Source organism: Sorex araneus, chromosome 9 (genome assembly GCF_027595985.1).
Source record: "Sorex araneus isolate mSorAra2 chromosome 9, mSorAra2.pri, whole genome shotgun sequence".
NCBI classification, from domain to species: domain Eukaryota; kingdom Metazoa; phylum Chordata; class Mammalia; order Eulipotyphla; family Soricidae; genus Sorex; species Sorex araneus.
The window spans coordinates 17,103,769-17,121,286 of record NC_073310.1 but is presented as its reverse complement, the minus strand read 5'-3'; the positions used below and the strand labels follow the sequence as shown (position 1 = coordinate 17,121,286).

The window sequence follows — 17,518 nt, the reverse complement described above, 5'->3', positions numbered from 1 at the left end:
TTAGGAAAAAACAGATGAGCTTGGAGCGTGCAGTATTTGCAGAAGGGTGACTGTATCATTCTGACTGGGAGAATTGGAAGCAATAATTTTAGCTGCACAAGGAACTGCAGACGCTCCTCTGGTCCTGTTGAGTTTTGAGCTCTGTACCTGGTCAGGAGCAGTCTTCTTGGTCCAGGGATGTGCTCAGTGAGGAGCATGTGCTTCGTGTGAGACCCCGTGTTAAATCCCTGGCAGTGGAGTTAAAAAAATCATAAAAGAAGGCAGTTGCCGGGGCTGGAGCAATAGCACAGCGGGTAGGGCGTTTGCCTTGCACGCGGCCAAACCGGGTTCGAATCCCAGCATCCCATATGGTCCCCTGAGCACCGCCAGCAGTAATTCCTGAGTGAAGAGCCAGGAGTAACCACTGTGCATCGCCGGGTGTGACCCAAAAAGAAAAAAGAAAAAAAAAAAAAAGAAAGCAGTTGCCTTTCCCGAGCTGGGACCTTTACAGTAGTTGGATTCCTGGCTACCTGGTATAGTAGTAAATCATTTCCACACTTCTCAGCTGTCCTCTCTCAAGGTCCAGCAGATTTTTACGTTGTTTTGGTTTTTTTTTTTTTAGTTTTTTAGTTTTTTTTTCCCCTTAGGGGCTACTCCTCACTCTGTGCTCAGGGGTCATTTCTGGTGGTTCTCAGAGGAACCAGTGCTAGGAGTCAAACTGAGTATGGCCATTTGCAAGGCAAGCACCTTAACCTCTGAACTAAGTCTCTGGCCTTCCTAGAGTTCATTTTTGCAAGTGAATATTCTTTAAAACCTAAACTTGTTGATTTCACTGTCTACAGTTTGTTAAGTTTTTTTCTTAAATACCTTTAAGATATTTTCTTAAATACCTCATGGCAAAACCAAGCTGAGAGGGGCTGGAGCAATAGCACAGCGGGTAGGGCATTTGCCTTGCATGCGGCCGACCCAGGTTCGATTCCCAGCATCCCATATGGTCCCCTGAGCACCGCCAGGGGTGATTCCTGAGTGCAGAGCCAGGAGTAACCCCTGTGCATTGCTGGGTGTGACCCAAAAAGCAAAAAAAAAAAAAAAAAACAAGCTGAGAGATGAGAAGGTAAAAAATAGATAAGAAAAGTATTCTTGCTATTTGTGTGAACTGAAAGGCAAATTTTTTTTTCCCTTTTTTTTTTTAATTTATTTATATTTAATTAGAGAATCACCGTGAGGGTACAGTTACAGATTTATACACTTTTGTGCTTATACTTCCCTCATACAAAGTTCGGGAACCCATGCCTTCACCAGTGCCCATTCTCCACCACCAGTAAACCCAGCCTCCCTCCCCTCCTCCCCAGTCCCATCTCCCCCCACCCCACCCTGCCACTGTGGCAGGGCATTCCCTTCTGTTCTCTCTCTCTAATTAGCTGTTGTGGTTTGCAATAAAGGTGTTGAGTGGCCGCTGTGCTCAGTCTCTAGCCCTCATTCAGCCCGCAACTCCCTTCCCCCACATAGCCTTCGACTACAATGTAGTTGGTGATCGCTTCTCTGAGTTGCCCTTTCCCCTGAACGTGAGGCCAGCCTCGAAGCCATGGAGTCAACCTCCTGGTACTTATTTCTACAGTTCTTGGGTGTTAGTCTCCCACTCTGTTATTCTATATACCATAGATGAGTGCAGTCTTTCTATGTCTGTCTCTCTCTTTCTGACTCATTTCACTCAGCATGAAACTTTTCATGCCCATCCACTTAACTACAAAATTCTTGACCTCCTTTTTTCTAACAGCTGCATAGTATTCCATTGTATAGATGTACCAAAGTTTCCTCAACCAGTCATCCGTTCTGGGGCATTCGGGTTTTTTCCAGATTCTGGCTATTGTAAACAGTGCTGCGATGAACATACATGTGCAGATGTTGTTTCGATTGTACTTTTTTGCCTCTCTGGGATATATTCCCAGCAGTGGAATTGCTGGGTCAAATGGGAATTCAATATCTAATTTTTTGAGAATCGTCCAAATTGTTTTCCAGAAGGGCTGAACCAGTCGGCATTCCCACCAGCAGTGAAGAAGGGTCCCTTTCTCCCCACATCCTCTCCAACAGCGGTTGCTTTTGTTCTGAAAGGCAAATTTTACTATATATTTTTTTCTTGAGTTGGGGGTGGTACACCTGGCTGTGCTCAGGGCTTACTCCTATATGATCTGTGCTCAGGGATAAAACCTGGGTCGGCTGCGTGCAAGGCAAGCGCCCTGCCCCCTGTGCTATCACTGTGGCACCAATTTTACTGTAATAAAATATTACATGTAATGATTATTTTTGAAGGAGATATCACGCCCAGGAGTGCTCAGGAGTTACCCCTGGCTTTGCACTCAAGAATCACTCCTGGCAGAGTTTGGGGGAACCATATGGAATGCTGGGGATTGAAGGTAGATTGGCCGTGTGTAAGGCAAACACTTGAACTAATGCTTTTGAGCTAGGGTCAGTTTCCTGGTTTTACACCTAAATGAGTTATTTTTTTCTTTGTTTTATTGTTTTGTTTAGTTTTGGGGCCACACCCCATGGTGTCCAGGGGCTCCTCTCGGCTCTCAGGAGTGACAGTGCTTGGGGGAGCACACTGTGAACCTTCTGCATACACAGCATGCACTCAGTCCAGTAAGCCATTTCTCCAGCTCAAGATGAAATGCTATTTTGGGGGACTCAGGAGATGGAGGTTGTGGTGCTCCTGCACATCTTGGTGGTTTTGCTTGTGGGAAATTGGTGTTCTCATCAGTGAATGCTCTCACTGGTATTCTTATCAGGCTTAGGTTCCTGCTCAGGTGCTGCACAGGTTTAGTTGAAGTACACCTGGCTTTGCACTGGCGATTGCACACCTGCTTGCAGTGCCAGGAATTCCAGAGAACTGATCTGCAAGAACTCTGCTCAGGGCATGTAGGTGGCAAATAAATGCTTATGCTTTCAATGCAGGCAGGCATTGTTGCCACTGGCTGTGCTCTGGGGACCATATGGGATGCCAGAGACTGAACCCGGTCAGCTGTGTGCAAGGCAAATGCCCTATCCCTGTACTGTTGCTCTGGCCCCTCACCCATTAATATTTTAAATCTAAGTGTCGGGGGCTGGAGCAATAGCACAGCGGGTAGGGCATTTGCTTTGCACGTGGTCGACCTGGGTTCGATTCCCAGCATCCCATATGGTCCCCCGAGCACCGCCAGGGGTAATTCCTGAGTGCATGAGCCAGGACTAACCCCTGTGCATTGCTGGGTGTGACCCAAAAAGCAAAAAAAAAAAAAAAAAAAGTGTAAACTCATGTTTATTCCTGTTGAATGACTTTTTTTCCTTTTCTTTCTTTAATCTTTCAGCCTGACAATGTAGTCCTTGGCTGTAGTTTTTTTTATTTGATTTTTAAATTTCTGTGGTATGCAGCAGTGCTCAGGGCCTACTCCTGCCTCAAACTCGGGTGCTCCTGGCAATGCTTTGAGGATCATGCAGTTCCAGGGATTGAACCTGGGGCTCCTGCATGCAAAGCATATGCTCAGCCCATTAAGCTATTTTCTATGTGTTATTTTAATTTGAATCATACTTCATAGTTTGCCTTGGTTCTTTTTTTTTTTTGTGTGTGTGTGTGTGTTTTGTTTTGGGGCCACACCCAGTGGTACTCAGAGCTTACTCCTCACTCTGTGTTCAGGGATCACTCCTGATGGGGCTGAGGAACCATATGTGGTGCCAGAGATAGAACCCAGGGTGGCTGTTTGCCAGGCAGGCACCCTACCCTTTGTACTATAACTCCAGCCCCACTCATAGTTTTCTTGATCAGTCTGGGGATGTTATTTTAGCTTCCCTTCCAGGTTTTTAATTCACAGGTGACAAGATTGAGCAGCATGAATAAGGATGTTGCCAAGTGCATTGCTCTACACTGAAACATCTAATGAATATTTGCTGGAAAGACAGGGTGCCAAGTTCCTGGGTAGTTGCAGACCAGGGCTCAGTAGGCATACATGGGAGGGAACTGTGGGCCTGTGTAAGCCTTAGTGCGAACTCCTCAGGATGACAACTTGACACTTTGTGTTTTCGCACAGATCAAAGCATGAAGAAATTGATCTGGTCAGCATAGAGGAATTTTATATGGAGGCTCCTCCAGAGATTAGCAATGCTGAAGTCACCATGGGAGACCCTCACCAGCAAACCCTGGCACGTCTGGACTGGGAGTTAGAGCAGCGGAAAAGGTAAACTCTCAGCCTGCTTGTGCCTGCTAGTTCTTTGTGGTGCTCAGGGGCTGCGTGGTAGGGCGGGGTGCCCATGGTGCTGAGGACTGAATCCAGAGCCTCAAGCGTGCTAGACATGTGCTGTAACTTTGGAGCTACGTCCCTGGCTTCCTTCCTGACCTTTTTTGAGGCGAGAGATAGGAGGTGTATTCTGGACAGTGCATGGGGTCCATGTGCTTGAACTATCTCCCTGGACCCTTTCCCAATCTGATTAACCTGTGCAGACACGTACTGTTTAATAACTTAGTTAAGGTTGCTGACTCATGTGAGACAGCAAAGGCCTGTGAAACTCATGAAATAGGCTAAGACCAAATCACTTTTTATGATGAATTCACGTTTGGTACTTAGCCAAACCAGTTTATGGGTGGTGTCCCGTCCCGCGGGCCTTGGTCAGCATGGGTAGCCTGGAGAGAGTGCGCAAGTGAAAAGGAGACAGACACAAGAAGAAAGAGACAGACACAGACACCAAAGAATGAGACGGACACAAGAAGAATGGGACAAGCTCCAATTTTATTTCTCCTAAGCTAGTCTTTTATAATTGATTATATGAGGGGGCTGGGGAAGCACACTCAGTGGTGCTCTGTTGAGTTTTTTAATATTGGTTGTCTCCACTCGACTCAACTCAGCACGCAATATGATACAATACTTAAGTGAGAAATGGAACGGCGAAGGCTGGGCTGTGGCGCAGACCAGGCGCGGGGTCGGCGTTGCCTCCCCAGCATCGTCCGATCTCCCTTTATGGTGCAATCTCAGTCATCAGAGTTCCATCTGCCTAGTCTCTTCACAGACATCAAAGTCTCCAAAGTTTCAGTTTTCCTCTTCATCTCCTTGTTGTCTTCTCTTTGTTGCTGTGCTCTCTTTTTTATCTTCTTCCTTTGTGCTCTGCTTCTATGTGTGCTGTTGTGATCTTCTCTTAAGTCCTCTGTCTTCTATTCATGCTGTTGTGCTCTGTCTCATATGTCTTCTGCCTCCCATCAGTGCCATTATCTTCTCCTTCAGTCTCTCTGTCACTATCTCTGTTTCTATATGTCTGTCTGTCTGTCTCTCTCTCTCTGAAATCTCGTAGCCTCGTCTCTTACTCCTTGTAACTTCGCAGCTTTGTAATTTCACTATCTGACTCTGACTTAACTTCGGCAACTGACTTTCTTCTTCTGTGCCTTCTCGCCTTCTGACTGACTTCTCTTTCCGTTCTAACCTTCACCCTCTGATGTTCTTCTGCCCTTCTCGTCTTCTGCTCGTTCTGGTCTTTCTGCCCGTTCTGACCTGACTTCTTCAGCAACCGACCTCGGAGACTGACCTCTCTCGCCTTCCAACCTCAGCAACTGATTCTCTTCGTGTTCTCACCTTCTCCTGATGACTGACCACCCCAGCCCCTTACAGCATAGTTTATATAGAAATCATGTAGGATGACGATACAAAGATAGGGTTGAACATTAACCAGTTAACAAAGAGAGGTAAGGCCACTCCTCAAAGAGATCAACTCAAGGACAAAATCTTATCTAAGGAGATTACTCCAGATTACTAGGAGATCCACTCAAGGGTGGGATTCTGTTCAGGGTGTGTTGTTGTCTTCTTTCCTCAGCTAGTAATCCACTTAAATAGTTGTAGTAAATTTACTTCTAATATTTCTAGCAGTGTCATTTTGTATGAGGATAATAAGAGATATCAAGCTTAAAGTTTGGTTCTTCCTGAGGACATCTCACTATATATTCCAGACCACAGTCCTCAGGCCAGGTTAGTCTTCCTAACCCCAGCAGGTTCCTTATTTAGTTTCTTCTTCTGGATCATGGCAGAGTTTGTCCTTGACCGTGCTCTTATAGTTAAGTATTATGATGCTTGGCCTGGCCCATTTTGATGCCAGGGTTGCTCACAGCTTGCCCTGGACCCATCAGTCCCTTGTCAGGACCCTGCTCTTGGAGTGCTAAGAACTAAGGGCAACTGAGGCTTAAGTAAATATGGATGCCCAGGAGTAAATATTGTTTTGGAGTCAATTAACTCCCATGTTACATAGCATAGATCAGTTGTCTTCCCGTGTCTGTACAAAAAGGACATTGCTAAATAAACCATACAAATAACAAAGGAAAGAGAAGAGCAGTATAGGATTATTTGTTGTGCCTCACTTTATTTTGCTTTTTGGGTCTCACCTGGTGGTGCACAGGGGTTACTCCTGGCTCTGCACTCAGGAATTACCTGTGGCCGTGCTTAGGGGACCATATGGGATGCTGGGAATCTAACTCAGGTCAGCCGTGTGCAAGGCAAACGCCCTATCTGCTGTGCTATTGCTCCAGCCCCATTAGCAGGCAGTATTTTAGCAGCTGGGGCTGTCCTGTTCAGTATCCTGCTTGTCCTGTTAAAGGGCTAACTCGTGACTGCTGCACTCCCGTGGCTCTAGCCAGAACCCATTTCTACACTATTCCACACAGGCTGTCTGTGGGTCTTGTTTGGGTCAGTAGCTAGAAGTCCCCATGTTAGATTTTCAGTCTAGCCTCTGAAGCCAGAATTGGAGTAGATAACAGTGGGGTGTGGTATGGTATTGATGACACCTAGTGGTCACAGACAGGGAGTCTCTGTAATCAGTCATGGATTCAGAGGCCAGCCGTGTGACCTTGGGCAAGTTGCCTACTTCCCTGATCCCTCATCTCCTTCATCGGTAAGAAAAGTGTATCTTCTGAGACTTAAGCAATAGTACAGTGGGTAGGGCCTTTCCTTGTGTGCAGCCAACCCAGGTTTGATCCCTGGCATCCCACATGGTTCCCAGAGCCCCTCCAGGAGTGATTGCAGAATACAGAGCCAAGCAGTAACCCTTGAGCACTAGCCTGTGTGGCTCCAAAAGCCAAAAAGTCAAAAAAGAAAAAAGTCTGACTTCTAGGATATTTATAAAGATTAAATGATACGATGCTTGCCAGGGTTTCTCCCAAGTGTGTGGTGCAGAGTAAACGCTAGGTAACCACAAGCAAGCCTGGTCTGCTGAGGTGCATCTGGTGACGGTGTTTGTCCTTCTCCCTCAGGCTGGCAGAGAAGTACCGAGAGTCTCTCTCCAACAAGGAGAAGATCCTCAAGGAGATTGAAGTGAAGAAGGAGTATCTGAGCAGCCTCCAGCCCCGCCTCAACAGCATCATGCAGGTGAAGGCCCCTTTCTTGCTTTGCACTTACTGCCCACTGAGACTTGACTGACCGGAGGCTGCGGACAGGACGTCTCTAGGTTTGTCTTTCCCCTAATCAGTGTGAGAGCACGTTGTAATAATGGCTCTGCCCAGCTGGTTTGATAAAGGGATGGTGGGGGTGGAAGAATTACTAGCATCCCCACATGTTGAATTGATGCTGTAAACATTTCAGTTTCTTTTTTGTTTGGGGGCCACACCTGATTGTGCTCATGGTTTATTCCTGGCTCTGTGCTCAGGGATCAGTCCTGGCAGGCTCGGGGGACTGTCTGTATTCAGTGCCAGGGATTGAATGTGGGTCTCCTGTGTACAAGGCTAGCATCCTACCTGCTGTACTAACTCTCCGGACCGTTCTTTTCTTTTTTGACCTCACTTGGCACTGCTTAGGAGCTACTCCCAGCATAGTACTCAGGGAATGATGAGTTTCTAGGAATTAAATCTGAGCCTTCAGCATGCAATGCCCTGAACTTTTTTCCCCAAACCTTCTTATAGGTAAAACACTTAGGAAACTCAGTTTAGTTTTCCTCCTGCGTGTCCTTCACTGTCTTGCAGTCTTCAGACATCTCAGCATGTTTCCATGGATGTCCAGTCCCTCTGACAGCACCTCAGTGACAGTCATGCCTACTCCCTCTGATCAGAACTCATTAGGTACCTAAGAGAGGTACTCTTTAGGTACCTTTCTTACTTAAGTAAGAAAGTAATTAGGTACTCTAGGAGGGTAGATCCCCCGTGTTATTTAAAAAAATTTTTCTTGTTATAGATGACCTGTTTTGTTGTTTGCTTTGTAGAGTCAGGTTTTTTTTCTGAATATTTTTTCTGAATATTTTTCTGAATATTTATACTTATTTGAAGAAGGGTAAATGACTGTTCTGGAAAAGCACTATGACAAAACCGATAGAAATTATCAATTAACTTGTAAAATTTGATCAAGTCTTCACTTTTTTTTCTCTTTCACCCTAGGTGTGGAATTAGGAGTGTTAATGTCAATTCTCCAGTAGCATAGTATGGAATTTAGACTGCAGATCTTTTCCTGTTTTGTTTTGTGACGTCTAGTGGTGCTCAGTAGACTGTGCTGTGTCAGGGATGGGAATCAGGGGCCCTACAAGTGGAGTGTTTATTTGCGCCTCTTGAACTCTTTTCTGTCCCCTGTGATGAGATTACTTTTATAGAAAATTGAGGCCAAGACTATATTGAGTTGTTCAGGCCATTAAATGGCATGTAGTTCCATTCATTTAGGTCTTTGATTTCTTATATGTTTGTGTATAGGCATATGTACTTTTATTCTGGTTTTGTTTCTGCTTTTGTTTGGGGGCTATACAGTGGTGTTCACTTGATACCTGGCGGACCAAGTAGTGCCAGGGATTGAACTCAGGCTCCTGCATGAAAGCATGTGTTCTAGTTCTTGAGCTATCTTCCTGTCCCTGTTTTTTTTTTTTTTTTTTTTTTTTTGCTTTTTGGGTCATAGCTGGCAGTGCTCAGGGGTTACTTCTGGCTCTGCACTCAGGAATTACTCCTGGTAGTGCTAAGGGAACCATATGGGATGCCAGGAATTGAACCCAGGTCGGCCTTGTACAAGGCAAACGCCCTCCCCATTGTACTATTGCTCCAGCCTCTGCCTCTGATTTTTTTATTCTTAAATACTTAATGGTCTCTTGATATAGATGGAAATGGTATTTCTGGCTTTTGATAGGGCCCTTCCCAAACAATGCTCAAGGGAGCCTGGGGCTACTGCAGTGACACTTTCCCAACCATGCTGAACTGCTTAGGTACATCGGTGCTGGGTGCCACCAGAACCATACCTTGCTGTGCCAATTACTGAACTCATGTTCCTACACATACAAAGCATGTATCCTGATCACTGGGCTTTCTCCCTCAACCCCAAAATATCTGGTATCTTCTTTGTTTGGGTGCCATACCTGGTTCTGCACTCATGGAACTGTGTGGTACCAGGAATTGAAGGAACTCGGGGTGGGAGGTGGGGAAACAATGAGAAAAAAAAAATCAGACACATATTACTAAGTATACTCTTTCAAGAAGAAAAGTAAAAAATCTCTTGTTGCACGCAGGCATCCCTCCCAGTGCAGGAGTACTTGTTCATGCCATTTGACCAGGCTCACAAGCAGTATGAAACAGCCAGACACCTGCCACCACCACTCTACGTCCTCTTTGTCCAGGCCACTGCCTACGGGCAGGCTTGTGGTGAGTACCAGGGCCGGGTGAGAAGCTGTGAGCAGCTGTGGCTGAGTCACTGGGAAGCACTTTCTGCTAAGGACTGTGCCCTGGTCATGCCCAGACCCCGGCAGGTGACAGGTGTTGCCTCCCCTTTGCACGCCCCAGCATGGCTGCCTGGACCAGCAGACCTGTGGCTGGACTAACCCGGTAAACTTCTCTGAATGGATGGCTTTGAGTCTTTGATGGGCCTTGCCGTGAGCTGTTGGGTGCAGCGCCCAGGTGCTCACCCCATTAGGCACGCTTGGCAGGTGCATTTCTTGATGCTTCAGAGTAGCTTGAATGCAGGCCCAGCCAGCTTTCTCAGGCTCTTGCCGTGCTCCCAGACTGAGGGGGGAGGGGGCTGCATGAGGTTACCATGTGTTATTGAGGGAGAGGGTGTTTCCTTGTGCTTAAAGACAGCCCAGCCTGTGTTTCCAGGAGGTTGTTGAGTTGTTTTGGAGGCCTTCTCTGACCCTACTGCAGCTTTCACTTAATACCTGAACTTTCCTTCCCACCCCACTGCATCAGACATATTGCTTTAAGGCAGGCCTCTCTTCTCAGCCACGGGCACCGACACATTACTCTCTCTCTTCTTGTGTTTTCCTGCTCTTTCTGCCTCTCTCCCTTCCCTCTGTTGTCCCTCCTGTGTTCCATCATCAGCTCATATGAAATCCTCTCAGCCCCCTAGACAGGGTGAGTAATTTTCTTTTCTTTTGCATCTAAAAGCCCACCTATTCCCTTTCCTATCTTACTATAGAATTCTGAGGTTAAACTACTCAGAATAGTTTAACAGCCTGGCACTGGCCAGTTGGTTGATGGGAGGGGCAGCTTACTTGGGGTGACAGCTTATCCTGGGGTATGAGAGACAGCACAGTGATTGGCCTCTTGGGAGTACTTACTGAGTGGCCTGGGAGCAGTTTGATGTGGTTGGGGGGTAACCGTTTGAGGCTCCTGTGTCTGTCTACATCCTTATGAATGAAGCACTTAGCTAAGTAGACCTGTCTGGATTCCTGGCTTATCTACTTCCTGTCTATTGTCTCTTCTCTGAGCCTCAATTTTTTTTTTTTTTTGTAAATAGCTTGTAATAACAGCATTGTGCCTTTGGATTCTTATGAAGATAAAAGATTAATTTGTAAGCAGTTTTATTATTAAAATTTGAAGGGTTGGCTCATTTGGGCCTCACCATCCAGCTGGACAGTTTCTTGTCAGCTTCCCATTTTATACATGTGGAAACTTAGACTCTGAACAGTGCTATAGCTTTGCAGGTTCGCTGTGTGAAATTGTTCGGGCAGGGACTCAGGCCTGGGACTGGATGACAGAGTCCAAAACCCTACCTACTGTCCTCCTTCCCAATGAAATTTGATGGTGCCAGCCAGGTACTTGGGAAAGAAACAAGAAGAAGCATTTGGGTGGATGTAGCTTCTGCCTGTGGACTGTTCTGGTCTTCTGCACAGAAATCCTTATCACACTGGCAGAAGAGTGTCACGTGCTTCCAGCCCTAGGCTTAGATTCCTGTGCCTTCATGCATGCCCAGAAAGAGAGGCATTTACCAGAGTCCCAGCTGACGCTTGCCCAGGAATCTATTCTTTGGGTTCTTTGTTCTTGGTGAGTAACAAAAAATAAAAAGACTAAAACCCACCTGGTTCCTTCTGATCTGTAGAAGGAACTTTTGCTCTTCCATCCCCAGTCTGTAGCTATGACAGAGCCAGAGCGATGTAGTCCCAGGGCTGGCCTGCTGTGCAACCGAGCGCCCTCCCTCAGCACCTTTGATAGGAAGCTTTTTCTTTCTCCCAGATAAGACATTGTCTGTGGCTATCGAAGGCAGCGTGGACGAAGCCAAGGCTCTGTTCAAGCCTCCCGAGGACTCCCAAGGTAAGTGCTGGTTAGGAGGCTTCCCCCAGTCTTAGCTGTCCCACGGATCCTAGCCAAGGGCGGTGCTGTCCTTTGGCAAATCACTACTGTTTCTTAGGTGCACAGGCTGTGACTGTAACATCTAAATGCTCCGGGGCAGGAAAGGACTGAGTTCTCAGTTCCCACAGCCACAGAGCACAGTCTGTAATTTCCCCCCTACCGCTTACCAGCTCATGATCCCAAGGAAGCTCTTTAGGAGTGCTGAGCCTCAGTTTACTGGTCTGTCAGAAGAAGGTTGTAATCAAGGCTCGACCTTTAGCAACATGTCAATGATCTCTTATAGAAGGGCTTAATGGCCCCTGGGTGAAATACAACAGACTTCACACTCTTTCCTCTAAGCAAAATTTTTCGTGGCATTTTCAGTGGTTTTTCATAACAGATAATACAAAATAAGTTATTTCCGTTCTGCTTTGGGGTAGGGGTTAGGGTTCAGGATAGAAACATCCGAAATACAGAGGTGGGAAGGTGTAATAGTGGTGAGATTGGTGTTCGAATATTAAATGTAATCAAATATTATGAACTACTTTATAAGATTTTTTTAAAAAATCAAAAGGTTGTAATATATTATAGAATATGGCAGTAGACTATGTAACATTCTATTCTTGTAGTTATTACATAGATTAAATGAGTCATGCTTATAAAGCCCTTTGTTTCCTCCTTAGCACGTAGCCCACCCTCAGTTGATGTGAACTACTATTCTGATTGTCACTTATATCATAACTATTATAACCATTTCTACCACCCATGGAAGGGCTTGTGATTCATAGAAGGACACTAAAAACAAGAGTGGTGCAACTGTAGATAATTTTTTATATTCTTAGCTTACTGTGCTTAATGAATTAAAAAGTAGTGATTTAATTATTCTTAAGAAACCATTTATAGCCAGAGATATAGCTCAGTGGTAAAGTGCTTACCTTGAGCCTGAGCGATAGTACAGTGGGTAGGGTGCTTGTTTGCCTTACACATGGCTGACCCAGGAGTGATCCCTGGCATATGGTCCCCCCTAAACTCTACCAGAAGTGATCCCTGAGTACAGAGCTGGGGTCAGCCCTGAGCACCATTGGGTGTGACTCCTCCCAAAAAGCAAAAACAAAACTAGAGTGCTTACCTTACATGTGTGGAACTCTGGGTTCCATCCTGCCGCACAAAAATAATGAGAGGGGGGGGCTGGAGAGATAGCACAGCGGGTAGGGCGTTTGCCTTACACGTGGCCGACCCGGGTTCAAATCCCAGCATCCCATATGGTCCCCTGAGCACGGCCAGGGGTAATTCCTGAGTGCAGAGCCAGGAGTAACCCCTGTGCATCGCCAGGTGTGACCCAAAAAGCAAAAAAAATAATAATAATAATAATGAGAGGGAGAGAGAGAGAGACAGAGGGAGAGAGAGAGACAGAGGGAGAGAGAGAGAGACAGGGAGAGAGAGAGGGGAGAGAGAGAGAGAGAGAGAGCTATTTGTATAAAATATAATCTGGGCTCAGGGTCCATAGGGCGAAGCCATCTCAGAAATTCAGAAATGCCTTCACATCCTTCACATCTCTTATTGCCTGCAGATGATGAAAGCGACTCGGATGTTGAAGAGGAACAAACCACGGTGAGAGCCATTTCCTTCTGTAGGCTGCCAAGCAGTGACTTGCACTGCTAGTGGGTAGGTGCTGTCCTCCCTGGAAACAGAAAAAGAGGCTTTAAAGAGGATCGTAGGGGAGCGCGGCAGCCAGAGAGCAGAAGTATTTGGTCCCAGGCAGCAGTGCTGAGGCCCTGGCCAGTAGGAAGAGGGAGAAGGAGGAGACTCATCAGTTTGGCTCTTTCCCTGTGTCCAGAAACGCCGGCGACCCACGCTGGGAGTTCAGTTGGATGACAAGCGCAAGGAGATGCTGAAGAGGCACCCACTGTCCGTCATACTGGACCTGAAGTGCAAAGGTTGGCTCCCTTGTTCTGACAATCCCGTTACTCCTAGGAAGTTAGACCCCTGTAGGTACCAGGCTCTGGCAAGTCAGAGGTCTCTGCATATAGATGATGTTCAGGGACTAATCTCAGCACCATACTCACACAGTGCCATGCATGAGATCCAGCCTGGTCTTCCCAAGTGCAGAACATGCATTCAGCCAGAGGAGCTAGCTCTCTGGCCTGAGGGGTTTTGTTCTGTTTTTTGCAGTGCTTCTGCATATTGAACCAGGTCTCAGGAGCTTAAGGCACGTGCTTTACCACTCAGCCACCATTACCAGCCATTTTGTTTGTTTTCTTCGGGGAACCATACCTAGCCATGCTCAGGACTTACTCCTGGCATGACTCAGGGGACATAATGTGGTACCTAGGATCGAACCCCAGGTTAACTGCATGCAAGGCAAGAACACTACCATCTATCATATCACTCTGGCCCCACCAGCCAATTTTTTGGTGGGGAGAGTCCTCACTGGGCAATGCTCAGGAGTTACTCCTGGCTCTGCACTCGGGACCATATGGGATGCCTGGGATTGAACCCAGGTCGGCTACCTGCACGGCAAGCGCCTTACCTGCTTTACTATCTTTCTTACCCACTGATCGGTCTCTTTCCACGTTGTATTTGTTAGAAGCATAGTCTCAGTCCATCTACACTCCAGGAGAGGCCGTGAAGTTCCACAACTCTTGGATGGAGGAGTGAAGGATTTGTATCTGCCTTTCCTGGCCCAACATTGTGTCTTTGTCCCGGAGTGAGACAGCTTGAAGGACTTGTTCATTCTTCTTTGTTCCATGCTGTCAACCCTGTCTACTGTTCAACTCATCCACGGCCCCTTCTTTTCTCTTTCCCTGCAGATGACAGTGTGATTCACCTGACTTTCTATTACCTCATGAACCTCAACATCATGACGGTAAAAGCCAAAGTGACCACGGCGTCGGAGCTGATCACCCCCTTAAGTGCAGGGTACTGGATAGTAGGGCATTGTGGAGGGTGGCACTTGGCAGGGCGGGAACCTGCGGGCTGGGCTGCTTCCCTTCAGTTTTGCCCCAGAGTCTGACTCTGAGGCGCTCACAGCTTTGTTGGCTTCCATTGCGCTTCCTGGTTCCTGGCCCATCACTGGTGTTTAGAAATCACTGACTTTTACAGCTGAAGTCCACTTACTGCACAGCGAGGAGAGTGATGGCAGCCGACTGCACGTTGAGGGGGGCAGCCAGACACCAGCTTTTCACAGCAGTGAGAGGATCGGGTGCAGGGGAAACTGAGGGTGAAAAAGCTTCACTTAGAGGAAGCGTCACTCCCTTGGCCTTATTCTGTCCACATTTCAGCGGTGGATAGTCCACAGAGGAACATAGTCTGGTGCCTAGTAGAATGAGTCCCTTTCACAGCTGCCTGGTGAGGGGGTATCCCTAGTTTTATTTTTAATTTTTCAAATTAAAAAAAAATTTTTTTTGGCATTTTGGATCACACTTGGTGATCCACAAGGGTTACTCCTGGCTTTGTACTCAGGAATCAGTTCTGGTGGTGCTCGGGGGATTGGGATGCTGGGAATCGAATCCGGGTTGGCCTCGTGCAAGGCAAACGTCCTACCCACTGTACTACTGCTCCAGCCCTGTGCCTGGTTTTAGACCGTGCATTTAACATCCCATACCTCCTCCAGGCTACCTTGGGTCTGATCTGACTCTTTGTAAGCATCTGGGTGGAAATAATACAGTTAACCAGAAGTCAGCAAACTCAAGAAGCCAGGAATCTTGGCTAGAGGTACACAGGCAGCTCTTACGTGGCGTATCTCACACATGTCACAGTGGTGGGTACTGAGCTCCCAGCAGGTCTGCAGTAGTCCCCATCCTGACCCCTGGACAACTCCGTCAGGAGCTGGAGTTCAGTGTGCACTGAAGCTGGCCTGTGGCCGGCTGCTAGCAGGCAGGGCATCTGAGAGGCCAGCAGACAGCATTCAGGACAAGAGCTCCGCCACAGCCAGGGAGTTCACGTGACCCAAAGTCCTTGGCTGTGCAGTAAGACTAGGAAGGAGGTCTTCAGGGGCAAACTCTGGGCTCCCTCTGCTGCAGACAGAGGGAACAGTCAGTGTCACCTAGAGTGTCCCTGTGCAGTCTAATAAATCTCAAGCATAGGGACCAAGGGGTCAGGGTGGTTAATTGTATTATATCCACCAAGGTGCTTACAAAGAGTCAGATCAGACCCAGGGAGATAGTTCAGAGGGCTTGAATGCTCCCCAGGATTGACTCTCTGGCACTGCTTGGTTCCCCTAAACACTATTGGGTATGATCCCAAAAGATTAGCTCAGAGGGTTGGAGTGCATGTCTGACACGCCTGGGGCCCAGGGTTTAAGCGCTGACACTACATGGCCTTCCTTGCACCATCGGGAGTAATCCTGGTGGCCCTAGAAAACGTGTCCCTGCTCTTTGTGTTGAATTTGGTTATTTGATCACACCCAGTGGGGCTTGAGGCTATTGTTCCCAGTTCCGTGCTTGGGGTCATTTCCAGCAATGCTTGGGGGATTTTGTAGTGCTAGATCATTGAACTATCTCTCTGACCCCATATTACCCGATTTTCTTCTTTTCTTGTTCTGTTTTTCGGGCCACTCCTGGCGATGGTCAGGAGTCCTGGCTCTTCCCCCAGGAATTACTCCCTGTGGTACTTGGGGGATGCCAGGGATCGAACCCAGTTAGCCACATGCAAGGCAAGCACCCTACCCACTGTACTATTCCACTGGCCCCATTCTCTGATTTTTCTCAGGTGCTTTTTGTTAGTTTTGTTTCACTTTTTGTTTTGGGCCACGTCTGTCACTGCTTAGAGGTTACTCCAAGCTCTCTGTGCTTGGGAGTCACTCTTGGCCATACCATACTGGGAGATTGAACCAGGCCTCCCATGTACAGTGCATTCTGCTTGTCAGCTATATTGTCAACCCCACTATTTTTGTTTGTAGTTTGGATTTTGAATATGGATCTCTGTAAGATCCATATGTCACAGCTAGCTTAGGAATTTTTTTTTTTTTTTACTTTTTTTTTGGGTCACACCCGGCGATGCACAGGGGTTACTCCTGGCTCTGCACTCAGGAATCACCCCTGGCGGTGCTCAGGGGACCATATGGGATACTGGGAATCGAACCCGGGTCGGCCGCATGCAAGGCAAATGCCCTACCCGCTGTGCTATTGCTCCAGCCCCACAGCTAGCTTAAGAATCTTTTAACTCTTGGGCCAGAGTGATAGTATAACAGGTAGGGCACTTGCCTTGCATGTGTTGGGCCCGGGTTTGATCCCCAGCATCCCATATGGTTGCCTGTGCTCTGCCAGGAGTGATCGATCCCTAAGCATAGAGTTAGAAGTAAGCCCTGAGCACCACTAGATGTGGCTTCCCTACAAAATATACAAATAATTATTTTCTAGAATGTTTTTTCATTATTGGTGATGCTCAGGGGTTACTCCTAGCAGTGTTCAGGGGACTATGTGCGATGCTGGGGATCTAAGCCCAGGTAGGCTATGTGCAAAGCATATGCCCTAACTGCTGTACTATTGCTCTGACCCATTAGGCCACATTAATTTATCAGTCAGATTTGGGTTTTATTTGTTTTGGGGCCATACAGCCTACTCCTGACTCTGTGCTCAGGGATCATTCCTGGTGGGCTCGGGGAACCATATGGGGTGCTGGGAATCAAATTGGTGCTAGCCACGTGCAAGCCAAACACCCTATCTGCTGTATTACCTCTCCAGCCCAGAATTCTTACTTACTGTCAGTTGGTTCTCCATATGAGGCAGCAAAGAGGACAGAGTCCCCCTGAGGTCCAGGGAGATTCTGGGCCAATCAAAAAAACAAAGAGGAGCCAGAAGGCGTCACTGTCCTGGTGTTAAGTTCCCAAAGACATGCCACATGCTGGGGCCGTGCGTGCCAAGATCAGCCAAGCCTCCTGAGCTGTTCTTGATGCTATTCCTGGAAAGATGGAAGAACATCCCTCCTCCCCTCAGTGGGTCTGCTTGTTCTTTGTGATCGGATTACTCCCCCTCTGCCTCCCCCAGCCATCTCTTCTCTGCTTGTCACATTAATTACAGGCTGGGCTCT

At 47.3% G+C, this 17,518-nt stretch overlaps 1 protein-coding gene across 3 annotated transcripts in view; it reads left to right on the top strand.

The window, feature by feature from the left end:
- Positions 1–17,518, top strand: part of THOC5 (THO complex subunit 5) — a 38,347-nt gene that overhangs the window by 7,568 nt on the left and 13,261 nt on the right. For 2 of the 3 annotated variants that reach the window (XM_055147315.1, XM_055147316.1), the window contains exons 6-13: positions 4,041–4,187; positions 7,235–7,349; positions 9,454–9,586; positions 10,259–10,291; positions 11,393–11,470; positions 13,059–13,099; positions 13,326–13,425; positions 14,299–14,407. In XM_055147315.1, the coding sequence (XP_055003290.1) occupies positions 4,041–4,187; positions 7,235–7,349; positions 9,454–9,586; positions 10,259–10,291; positions 11,393–11,470; positions 13,059–13,099; positions 13,326–13,425; positions 14,299–14,407 (756 nt within the window). The remainder of the gene's footprint in view (positions 1–4,040; positions 4,188–7,234; positions 7,350–9,453; positions 9,587–10,258; positions 10,292–11,392; positions 11,471–13,058; positions 13,100–13,325; positions 13,426–14,298; positions 14,408–17,518) is intronic. The other variant, XM_004615527.2, reaches the window with a different exon arrangement.